Here is a 13,081-nt window from a genome sequence, read left to right as displayed (position 1 = left end):
TTGAATTTGTAAAGGCATACAGGAGTGTAGAAAAGTCTATTATAAAAAAAATATAGGATCTGTGTGAGGCTTGCAGTGCGTGCAGTGGAATGTATCTTATACTATATTCTATCCCATAAAGAAGTTGGCCAAACAACACCAAGATCTGATTCCCACAATGTCTCAATAGGTGATTTGAGTCTAGGTGAAACAGACGTTCTTAAAAGTTTATAAATTCCAGCTGCCCTAGGATAATTAGAAGTTACAATCGGGTGTGGAGATGATGCAAGAGAAGAATGATTATGATGTATAAGTTTATTGAGGGCCTCTTGGACTAGAGTAGAAAGAATTATATATTGGGATTTCATGCGAATAGGGAGATTATGAATTGTTGAGAGAGTAGTAAAAGGGATGATAGAGTCTTTATGATATAATTGGTAAATGAGAAGAATACCGTTAGTCATCCGAGCCTTCCAACACAAGGTTTTACCTGGTTTCCCAAGCGAACTATTGTGCCAAATAGGACTGTTAAAGAATTGATTAATGGGGGTAAGATGCAAAATAAAAAAAGGTTTCAGTAAGTTGACTGAATGGGAGATAGTGCTGGGCAACCAGAATTTTGGGGGGGTTAGACATAAATATAATGTGTTTATGGGAAAAGGGAGAAATAAATGTTTCTTCCAAAGAGAACCATAGCTTTTTAGGGGCATCATTGAGTGTAGATAAATAGGGATGTATTTGCTTAATGCCAAAAGATTTGTGATAAGTTATAAAGTCAGGGAAATAAAGTCCACCTTGTACTTTAGGAAGTTTTAATTTCGAGAGAGAGATGCTGGATTGTTTACCGTTCCACAGGAACTTGGATAGAATTTTATCAATTGAACTAAAAAATAGTTTAGGTATCTTAATAGGAAGCATCATAAGGAAGAAGTTAATGATAGGGAGAAGCATCATCTTAATGGTGTCCAAGCGGCCCCACCACGTGAGATATAACGGACACCATTTCTGTGTGAGATCTACAAGCTTTGCAGATAGGATTTCTAAATTAGTCCTTAATGTATCCCTGAGAGTAGTGCAGTACCATACCCCCAGGCATTTAATCTTAGAAGGATTCCAAGATAATCCTGCATCAAGGAATACAGAACCAGTGCAATGAGCATTAAGTGGTAAGACCACTGTTTTGACTATATTAAGTTTATAGCCAGATACATCAAAATATAAGTTGAGCTCATGCAGGAATGCAGGAAGAGAAGTGTCAGGGTGAGACATGAACAAAAGAACATCATCAGCATATGCCATAAATTTGATGTGTGCATTATTAATTTGAAACCCCGTAAATTGTTCATATGTTTTCAATTGGTATAGAAAAGGTTCGAGAGCCAAAATAAATAGTAAAGGAGATAATGGGCATCCCTGACGAGTACCCCTTTTAAGAGGGAAAAAAGGAGATCGGATACGGTTTGTTATAACCAAGGAACATGGTGAGGAATAAAGAATGGATATAAACTGTCGGAATTTAGTACCTAGTCCATGACATTCCAATGCTTTCGACAAGAAACCCCAGTAGACCCTATCAAAGGCCTTTTCTGCATCCAATGATAAAGCTGCCAGGGGAATCTTAAGTTTAGATGCCTTGTTAATAATATTTTAAAAAGTACGGGAATTATCTGCTACATTTCTATTAGTGATAAAACCAGATTGATGAGAATCAATAAGGTCAGGTATATATGGGAGTAAACGGAGAGCTAAAACTTTGGCATAGAGTTTACAATCAGTATTAATTAAAGATATGGGTCTATAATTTTTACAGTCAGTCACATCCCGATCTTTTTTGGTAATAAGACAAATCATGGCCTCCGTAAATGAGCCAGATGCAGAACCTGACATTATAAAATGATTAAGTAATTGAAAGAGTTTGGGGAAAAGAGACTTAGCAAACTGAATAAAGAATTCTACTGTGAAGCCATCTGGGCCTGGAGCCTTACCCTTGGGGAGAGATTGGAAAGCTGTATATAGTTCGGTAAGTTGTAGGGGTTGGTCTAAAGATGAGAGGTCAATCTGCAATGGGTCCCTTGGTTTGAGATTAGAGAAATATTGGTTGAGAGATTCAACTGTTGGTATGTGTTCTGGAGTGTACAGGTCCTTATAGTAAGAAGCGAAACACAATGCTATATCTTTATCTCTAAAGTGTTTAACACCATTGTTATCTGTGATAGATTTAATAGTTGTTTTTTCTTTTGTTTGTTTCAAATATCGAGCTAGAAGAGAACCAGCTTTATTGTTACCACCATAATATCTGGCATTTATTTTCAGGAGGGTGCCGCATGATTGTTCAGTGGTATATTGGTGAAACTCCATTTTAGCTGAGACTAGTGCTTCAAGATGTGATTTACTAGTTTTGTGAGTATAGTATTCATGTTCTAGGGACTTCATATTTTCAAGGATGGAAGTCGATTTTTGTTGAGCAGACTTTTTTTTTGAGTGAGCGTAACTTATGATGAAACCCCTAGAGGCTGCTTTGAATGCATCCCACACAAAATGAAATGATAGTTGATCACTATCGTTGATGTGAAAGTATTGTTCTATAAACTTACTGTAGGAAGCGATAAAAGTAGCATCTGAAAGTAGAGAGTTATTAAACCTCCATGAAGATGTTTTAGAACCATTAAGAAAAAGATCAAGGTCAGTAATCACGGGTGCGTGATCGGAGATCAAAATAGCACCGATTTCAGAGTTGACCATATGCTGCAATAAACCCTTACTCATAAAGATATAATCAAGCCTGGAATGGGAATGGTGGGTAGGAGAATAAAAAGAGTATTCCAAGAGGTCGGGATTGCATAGTCTCCAGGAATCAGAAAGAGAATGGTCTAAAATAAAGTTTTTAAAAGCTTTGTGGGAGGCATGTGGAATGAAACGTGACGTGGAACGTCTGTCCAAAAATGGATCGAGAATTTGGTTGCAGTCACCACCTATTAGTAAATTGTTTGAGGAATTTTCAGAGACAATATGTGAAAGATTCTTCTAAAAATTTGGATCTGGATGTGTGGGGCCGTATATATTAAGGATAGTAAGAGAAATATTTTCAATTGTAAATGTAACAAGTATCCAGCGACCTTCTGTATCTTGATGCTGTGAAATTATGGTAGGTTTGAGAGATTTATGACAGAGTATAATTACCCCATTTTTGTTTGTGATGGAAGGGGAGTAGAAAATGTCCCCCACCCATTGTTTTTTAAGCTTAATTGCCTCAGAGTTGTTGAGGTGAGTCTCTTGCAACAAAGCAATGTGGCATTTCAAACGAGCTAGGTGAGATAAGACACACTGACGTTTAATGGGGTGTTTAAATCCCTTAACATTCCAAGTAACAGTTCTAAGTTGCATAACAAGAAGTATTAATAAACAACTGCTGTAACAATGAAAAACTAGGCATATCAATTTTGCAAAAGCAAAGAAATGAGGAAGAAACAAGATAGTAAAGAAAAAGAAAACGAGGAAGATGACCTCCAGAAGTTGTATATACATGGATGTGGCAATACAGGGACTAAAGTCCACGAAAGCTAAAAAAAAAAAAAAGATAGAAAGTGAATACCCCGAAAGGTAGAGGGACAGCGGAGAACCTGAAAAGACAGGCAAGAGTGGCTTCAGCACAAGAAAAGTGATATTAGATATTAAAACATATGAAGGCGAGTTTCATGGAAGGAAAAAAAAAAAAACCATACAAACGAAAATGTACCATTCAGGAGACCAAATAACGTAATAACTACAGTAAAGGACTGTGACATGAAAAACAATAAAAATCAAAGCTTAACAGTGGAACGTGTAGGAGAACAGTTTGGATGGTGAGAAAGGGATACGGTTGGGAAAGGAACATGAGGATTGCACAAAGAAAACTATCTAAAAAAATATATATATATATAAGAAAATAAGAAGATGCAGAGATGGAAAACCATGGATATAAATATTAAACATAACCATTACTATTAAACTGTGCAGTAAAAAAAAAAAAGGACATTAAAGACAAATTAAATTATATCTTCAAGTAATTGCAGATGCTCCTAGTTCCATTGCTTCTGTTTTGTGTTGGTTAATAAACGTTTGTAGTGCTGAAGGTTCCTCAAACGAGTAAGATTTGTCCTTGAATGTAATTTTGAAAAGGCATGGGTGAAGAAGACCATATCGAATATTCAAGGATTTGAGTTGTGGACGTAAGTCCAAAAACTGTTTGCGACGTGCAGCTGTAGCAGGAGAGAAGTCTTGTGTGAAAAATACTTTATGACCTGACCATAGCAAAGAGCCCATCTTTTTGGCTTCCAAGAGTATTTGCATCAAGTCAGTAAATTGGAGAAAGAGAATAATAATTCCTCTAGGATGTGCACGAGGGCCTTATGACGTCTGTGGACCTAAACCATGTGCCCGTTGGATAGAGAGGGGAGAGGTAGGAGGCAAGCGAAGAATTGAAGGTATTGCTTTTTGAAGGAATGCAATCATGTTAGAGCCTTCAAAACCTTCTGGAATCCCAAAAAGTGAAGATTATTTCTCCTATTTCTGTTTTCTAAGCTTTCAGTAAGCCTTTTAAGTTGAGCTATGTCTTTAGAGATCTGAGGATTGACAGTGTTACAATCTTCAAGGCTACTGACTCTCTGTTCCAGAGTACAAATTTGTTGTTCGTGTTGTGACCATTGCTCCTCAATACGTTGCAAAGAGGCATTAGTGTCCATCATAAAGGGCTTTAGTGCACACAATTCCTCCATTACATCATCTAAAGTAAGATGTGTAGGTGATTTTGAGGGAGAATCAAGGTCTTTTTTTGGGCGCTTGACAGAGGAGGTGTTAGATGTTTTTTTCACAACTGCGCCAGCAGCATGAGATGAAAAGGCGCCATCCTTTAAAAAGACTGCAGCACTATCCATTGTTAAAGTTGATGGTAGAGAAGATTTAGTTATATGTGTGCGCACCACTCAAAGAGGATTATTAGACTTGGAGAAAGATGATGTTCTCTCCACTCTGAGAATTATGTAGTTTCCCCATAAAAGCCAGCAGCAATTTGGTAATAGGAAGCCAGCAATGTGAGGTGTTGATGAAATTATATTACAATGAGAAGCTGCTGCCAGAAGTTTCCATCAACATAGCAAAATATAATAACAAATATATAAATAGAAAATCCTAAATTATTCTCTCATAAGAGGCATGACAGAATACCACAAGAGCAAAGCACTTTACTACACATAGTCAAACAATTGGTGAATAGTTTTAAGGGAACCTTCTAAAAAGGAAAAAATTCCCTTCTGTCAAAGGAAAGCATTTACCATGTTGTGAAGAGCAATTTGAAAGAGCTCCTTGACAAGAGCTGCCAGTGAATACTGAAAGTTGAAAACCTCAGCTAAATGTGTTTGAAGAGAGAGGTCAAAAGTTCAGCTGGCTGTCAGAAGGTAATAAATATTCCATTGCATAGGAAACTAGATTTGTAGAATCACATCCAGGCAAGCAGTTAAAAGTCAAATGGAAACATTTCTGTGAAAGTTTAGGTTTGTGCAGAGGCTTATGGAGTGAAACGCAGATGATGCAGATAAATAATTACCTCAGGCCCTCACATGAAGTCCCTGAAATGACTTCAAAACTCAATGTCACTGTAAGATAAAGGCATATTTATGCAGCCGCAGTGCTCCGGTGCTAAAAAATGCTGAAGAAATTAATCATTTTGATGTGAAAACATCTCCTTCTTTCCAGGAAGTGCTGAAGCCTCACGGAGCTCTAAAGAGCAGCGGCCATCTTGCGTGACCTCCAGCCACGCCCCATTTGTTTGTTTTTGGAGTTTAAACATGAGATTTTTTTGTTAATTCATCACCTAACTATAATGCACTCTAACCTTTTTCTGTGAATTTCTAGAACGACCAGGCACATCACCCTAACCCCCATGGTTGCCCATGCCCCGCGGTCACCCAGTCCACACTTTGGTACCTTGTAAGCTTCTCCCATGGAAGATTGCACTGTATCACGCTACCATGGGGATGCGACTTGAACAGTGACTTTCACATGAGTACTGCAATACCTCACGGGAGGGCCTTGCTGGGTCCTGTGGGAGTACTGCAGTGCCCTCATCACAATTTTTATTGTGTTTCCCACCCCCCCTCCCGGGTGGGAGTGTCTCTGTGTGGGACCTCGAACCCCACTGTATGTCAGATTGGGTTCTTTATTGATTTCTGACAATGTTTTATGAAGCAAACCACTTCTGTGTGGTAAATGTGTGTTTTTCTAAGTTACCTCTTCCATTGTATTCAGGTTTCCATTAATGCTGTTCCAAAAAATCTACTAAGGTTAGGTGAGCTGCCATTTCTCACCAGACTTTCATAAGTCATTTACTAACCCACTGCAGTGAGGGAGAATGCACATGGTTGCAGGTGGCAGCAGTTGGGGAACGAGCAGCTAGGTAGAGCAGAGCGTGCCAGTTAAGTGGAATGAACAGATAATGTGGGCGACAGGGAGGGAAGTGGACCAGAACCAAGGGCAAACTACAAATTATTATTTTCGGTGTGTCACGATAATAAAATGTAAATGATGTAATGAAAATATCTACAATATTTGTTGGGCCAGCCCCCAAATGGGACTGATAACCCAGCGAGCCAGTGCCTCAAAGGGCTCGGCGAAACAAGCAAAGGCTGAAAAAGAATGACCTAAAACCTTCTTCTGCACGTTCAGTGTGTGTTTTCTATTGTTTTTTTTTTAGTATTGTATGTTTTGTGCTAGTATGAGGTCTTCAGAGCAGCTAAAGCTGCCCGTACCCAGCCTGAAATGGAAAAAAGTATTCTCTCTGTTTTGTCCAATCTCTCTGTGTATCCCTAGTCTTTATCAATGCAAGATAGATTCACTTTCTACATGCTAATAAAGGTACAACTTAGTAAAAGCTCTGTACCCATCGTGGATGTCAAACACAAACGTCTGCTCGAATGTAGGAATTATATGAAAATGACTACTTAAACTTGCAAGATTGTTCAAAACCTTTAGATCTCCCCAGCTCCTGATAGAGCTCTTTTGAGAACCACAGGTAGCACTGTAGAGATAGCTACTGATGCATTGGAATTACAAGGCTCATATTCTTGCTCCCACTGTTAACATGACTTAACAAAACATACCTGCTACATGCCGCTGTTCCTATAGTTTAAAATCTATACATTAACCAGTACTATGAGTTTGCATGTAGGTTAAGGAAGCATAGTAGTGCATCGGTACTGTATGGGTTAGCTGTCTATCTGGAAGGCATGGACAATTTGCAAGTCCCTCAAACAAGGGACTCTAATGTTAATGTAGATATTAATAAACAAATCCACAAATTGAACTAAGCAAGGACATACTTGCTAATTAAATTGGATAGGAAGAACGGAGATGAATGTAAGTTAAATTACAGATCATACTTAAGAATGATTAATTTTGAGGTAATATGTTGCAGCAGCAGTTGTAAAGCAGAATTAGGCACCTATTCTTTGGCATGCTTTACACCTACAACCATCACAGAAGCTGGTCTATTGAACCCAGCAAACTTTACGTCGATCTCCAATGGCCTTTTTCTGGGAGAGCTAATATAACAAGCAGCCATCACTCTGCGCTGCACCTTTGTGAAAGAAAACAAACTACTGTCTGCCCAATGATCCGTGTTCAGCCCAGGCAGTAACATGAAGACAGCACCGGCAACCTTTTGGGATAACCCGAAGCTGACCGGTGACAAGAGTGCAGTAGCTACACTGCTGCTTTTGAACGAATACATAGACCTCAGCACCGTATACCATCAAGCTATATCACTGAAACTAGGAGAGCGCTGCATAAGAGGAGAATAATAAAATGGATCTCTTCTTTCCATTCCTTGCATTCCAAAGTACCACAAGGTTCAATTAACTCTCCACTTCTGTTCAACTTATACCTCATTTCCCCCCATTTGACCTAATCAGAAAAATCAATCTCATCGAGTATAATTACATAGAGGGACACTGATCATGCTAAAATTGCCAAACCCTGTCGACATAGTTAAATCTAGATTCCTTGCCCTTGATGAATGGATGTTGCCAAAAAATTGTATGCTTAACTCTAAAGAAACCGAGATCATGACTTGTGCACAATGAATATGGCCTAGAGAATTAAAGGTCCCACCAGTAGCGTCAACTATAGTGAGAAATACTGGAGTGATCATGTACTCAAACCTATCCTTGTTTGCATATGTTTGAGAAACTACTAAATCACCTTCTGCATAATGCAGATGTTGAAATGCATCCTCCCTCACTAGCGGTCATACTCACCCTCGTAATATGAAGGGTTGATATGCCAGCAGCCTGTTCCTTCACAGCTCATGCTCCATACTACGAAATTACAAAGAATCCCAAAACCACACCAAATTACTACTTTTCCTCCTTCCAAGGAAGGACATTACTTCAGTGCTTCAAACATCACACTACCTACCTATAGCGAGATGCTCAGCCTGCATGACTCTGAAGAGCGTGCACTCCTGGCTTGAGTTCATCATCGCAATGTCTGTAGTTTTTTTACCCTTGCATTATCACACAACAATCATGCATGTGCACTGTAGACTTTTTGTGACATAGATTGAGACTCAGAGTGGGGCTCTGTCGCCTGAACGGGCAAACCATGCTCCTTGCTGAGCATGACTACCACCAGCTTAGTGACTTTAGAGGAGTGACACTGACAGCAGCAAAATATTTGAAGTGGAAATACAGGCCTTTTTCACATCTGCCAGAGTCAGCCATTTACTGGCCTCTTACCTTTTTTTTTAAATTGGTCTACAAGTCACCTGCAACCAGATTGTTGGCTCCGTCCGTGTGGGATATGAATGCTATATCTGGAGGATGTGTGTATTTGGAGTGCATGTAACGTGGCTGTTGCAACAACGTGATCCTTAAGTACCAATGTGCTACGTGACAGTGATATCAAAGATCGGAAGTGAAGAGAACAGTGTGAATTGCAGGGCTCCTCAAGGACATTCCAGAAATCCTTGGAAGTAGGTTAGATTTTTGGGCGTGTTGCTGAGGAGACATGGACTCTTAGAAACCTACAAAGTTTCTCTTGTCCTGTAGTTCACTGGATAGACTATCCCTCTCGCCCTCCTACATGTTAACAGGTAGTTGAGGGGGACAGCCAACTTCTCTTTTGGAACCTTGTTTTGGGCCTTTCGTGTCTTTTGACTCCTAGGTCCACCCCACCTTCCTGCTAACAACTGGCAACAAAGACCATAGCTGTGCCAGTCTGAATGGAACAAGCAAAATGGCAAGAAATTACCAGAAGATGTCTCAAAACTGGCTGTTGAAATACAAAACTAATTTCTGCATATTTGGTATAAAGTTGGGTCAGAGACTTCTGCCAGTGAGGTAAGATATATCTTCCAAAATCCCGGGTCTCCACACCAGTGGGATCGTGAAACTCCATGTTTTACACGGTTGAGTTAACTACAGTCAACTCCTCTTGCCAGGTTCAGGACCTGGAGACTCAGACCAAGACCATCAGGAGTACCTAGCTGCCTGTGCGCTGCTTTGTGGCAGAAAACGGATTACCTACTGTGGAGAGGCATTGGAGATGTGATGCATGAGGGAGATGCTGTGAAAGAATGAAGGCTGCACAAATCAAAGCCATTTGCTGTAACTCGGGGGAAGGACCCACACCGCTCCTTGAGAGTGAGGCCTGGGAGTCCTAATGTGTCTAGTGCCGTGTGGACTGAATCTCTTACCCCCAGGATCGATTTTGTCAATGGAACCGGATCAAATATAACATAATACACTCATTTTGTTCCCTTTTCTCCTTTTTTCAGTTTTCATTGAGCCCGTCTTTCTTTAATAATGTCATATAAACAAAACCATGAGGGTTTCGTCAGTTATCTCAAATTAAACAAACGATCAGAAGAATGGTTTACATATTCACGATACAAAAATACTTATTATTTTAAAATATCTTAAGCCCAAGCATCTCTCACATTACTCTCTCGCATCTATCCAACCACTCATGCCAAATCACTCTCACTCTACAAGCCCAATCCGCCCCGCTCCCCTCCCCCCTTAGGAAGTATCATAGCCCTCCACCCACCACAAATGGAGTCCGTCTGCTTTCGCCTTCCGTTGTGGTGTTCTCAAACTGGGTTAAAAATGTTTGTCGGGGAGGGGGGACAAAGAAAAAGGCATACAAATAATGTATTTTGTTAAATGATATAACGTGTGAGTTGGGTCTTTCCACCTAGGATTCATTTCCACCTAGGATTAATTTCCACCATGAAGGTCAATACAGGTAAGAGGGATCTGTCATATTTGATGTTTCCCCTCCCCGTTCCAGTACTTGTGTAGTGATTTATTCTTTAGGGGCATCCCCTGTGCTATTTTAGGTCAATGGAACCGGACCCTGCAGGGGCCCCACTAGAGAAACTGATTGCCAAAATGAATTGAGGTGTTAGAAAATCCTGACTGTAATCAGCAGTGTCCCAAGGAAAGATTCAGAGTGACAGAGGGAATGCTAAACTGATGGAGAGACCTGCGCCACGTTCAAAGTTCTCACCACTAGGAACAGACATGGGGATCGATCCTTTTTGGGTGTTGTGTGTTTTTTGTTTGGGCCTGAGGAAGAACCCAAGATGCAAGATCTGCTGGTTTAGGAGCACCCTGACATAGCCTTCTTTTCAACTGGTACTGACTTTGACTCTTCTTGCCTGAAACCACGCACACCAGCATGTTAGACTTGGACTGCAACAACGTCGGCTGAGCTGAGACATGGACACTGCCATTCTCACTTAGTAGGCCGTGCTTTGTGCACTTCACTAAGAGCAAGCCTGCCATGTTGACCAACGGATATTGCAAGTGATGCCTGCACTGCTGGACAGCTGAAATGGACAGTAGGTCACTATGCATTCAGGGAAGATAGTGAATAGGGGGTCTCATAGTGAGAGAAGGCAGTGTTCACAAGCTTTGTCCTAGGCCAGAATCGTTTTTTGCTGGACATCCATTCTCATCAACTGTTCTTCACCTTAATGCACTACTCCTACTGTTGTGGGTTCTCCCACAAGAGCAGCCTGAGTAGTCTCTCTCATATCCATTAAGAGTTTTTTGAAATACAGTCTGATAGCCATTGCCTTCTGATTTACAACTTTATAGTGTATTGTTTGTGTAAGTAGTAACGTTTTTTTGTATTTTTCAAAGACCAAGCACTCACTGGACATTGATTTATGACCCTCTACTGACTGCATGGTTCATTAAATTCTGATCTCTAACCCCGCAGTAAACCTTGGACTGTCCGCTTGGCTTTGCTACACTGATGGTCAAGTGCTAAAGGGCTGTACTCAGTGTTCAAATTTGGGCTCAAGAGTAAGGTTAAGCCCCAGGACACCACTGGTAGAGAATTTGATTGTCACAGTCTGAGCCAAGTGGCCATTTAGTAAGCTAATGGCCACACTCTACTCGGGGATTACATTTGATAAATACAATTGAAAGCATAAACACAATCCCAAAACCTGCAGGGTAAAGCATAACTGCCTATTACAATTATGCTGTACACCTCTGTCTCCGTCACTTCTTACATCCATCACACTACTAGTTGCTGCATTCGAAGCTAAAATAAGAGCTCATCTCTGGCCACTCGTGCATGAACCAAAACTCTTCCCATGTAGGTCCACAACAACAAATAAAACACCCATCTAACCATTGGCTCTCCACAGGGAATAAGGCTATCCCTTTGATAACGGGTTTCAGTGCTCCACAAAGGGGTATTGCACAATAGATAAATACAGTATTGCAACTCAAACACAGCAGTCTCTTGTGAGTGAGAATTAGATATGCTGCTATAGCAAATCCTGACCTACTCCTATAGGAATCCCTGGAATGCTCTTAAACGTGTCAACCCATGCACATATCTGCTCTGTTCCCATTTCTGGGCAGGAAGTCTGACTTGTTATGCATGTGTTCTCTTCTCTTCTGCAGCTAGCGGGGTTTGAGTTATCAAAGACTGAGTCCTCCCTCAAACGTGTCACACCGGAGAGCAGACAGAAACAGGCAAACAGCCTGGTGTACCTGTCCCCACAGAGGCTGAGTGACATCAATCATAAGTATGACAAGGCTACCGAGATTTACAGGTAACACACAACATGCCGATAAAGGGGTGCATAAAATTGAATGTAACAGGTGTAAAAGAAGCACTAGCAATACCAATAGGTTTAACTTATTATTTATGTTGTATGTAATATGTTAGTTTGTTGAAAAAATTGTTGTAAGGGAATTGTGATTTGTTTTTTAATTTTGTTGTATAATATATGTGAATTGTGAAAAATAGATACACCTACCTAAAATATGAGACTACAAATGATAAAATGTATTTGTAGGACTGTTAAGAATGAACAATGCTTGAAGGAAGTGCTTAACCACTGAAGAAAATGTTACTTAAGTTCAGAGCCCAGTAATACTTTATTTCGGCATCCAGTGCCATAAAAGTAATGTAACGCCACAATAAATATTACATTCATAAAATATTGCATTAAAAAAATAAAAACACATCACAGAAATTAATACAGTGCAAAGTACTGTAGGAAAGTACCATCTTTCTTGGCATGTTACCCCCAATTTTACCTGTATGTCACTATGTTTTTGCCTGTCACACTGGGATCCTGCTGGTCAGGACCTAAGTGCTCATAGTTTGTGGCCTAATGTGTGTTGTCAGTAGTGCTTAACTGTGTCACTGATGCTCTGCTAATCAGAACTTCAGTACTTATGCTCTCTCTGCTTTTAAATTTGTCACTATAGGCTAGTGACTTCATTTACCAATTTCAGTTGGCACACTGGACCCCCCTTATAAGTCCCTAGTATATGGTACCTAGGTACCCAGGGCATTGGGGTTCCAGGAGATCCTTATTGGCTGCAGCATTTCTTTTGCCACCCATAAGGAGCTCAGACAAACCGTTTCACAGGACTGCCACTGCAGCCTGTGTGAAATAGTGCACACACTATTTCACAGCCATTTTCACTGCACTTAACTTATAAGTCACGTATATGTCTAACCTTCATTTTCTGAAGGCTAGGTGCAAAGTTACTAAGTGTGAGCGCACCCTTGCACTAGCAAATATGCCCCCACA

At 40.3% G+C, this 13,081-nt stretch overlaps 1 protein-coding gene across 2 annotated transcripts in view; it reads left to right on the top strand.

Moving 5' to 3' along the window:
- Positions 1 to 13,081, top strand: part of MLKL (mixed lineage kinase domain like pseudokinase) — a 391,400-nt gene that overhangs the window by 252,373 nt on the left and 125,946 nt on the right. For both annotated transcript variants that reach the window (XM_069217629.1, XM_069217630.1), the window contains exon 8: positions 11,937 to 12,088. In XM_069217629.1, the coding sequence (XP_069073730.1) occupies positions 11,937 to 12,088 (152 nt within the window). The remainder of the gene's footprint in view (positions 1 to 11,936; positions 12,089 to 13,081) is intronic.

This window comes from Pleurodeles waltl, chromosome 12 (assembly GCF_031143425.1).
Source record: "Pleurodeles waltl isolate 20211129_DDA chromosome 12, aPleWal1.hap1.20221129, whole genome shotgun sequence".
NCBI classification, from domain to species: Eukaryota; Metazoa; Chordata; class Amphibia; order Caudata; family Salamandridae; genus Pleurodeles; species Pleurodeles waltl.
This window is presented reverse-complemented; position numbering and strand designations above follow the sequence as displayed.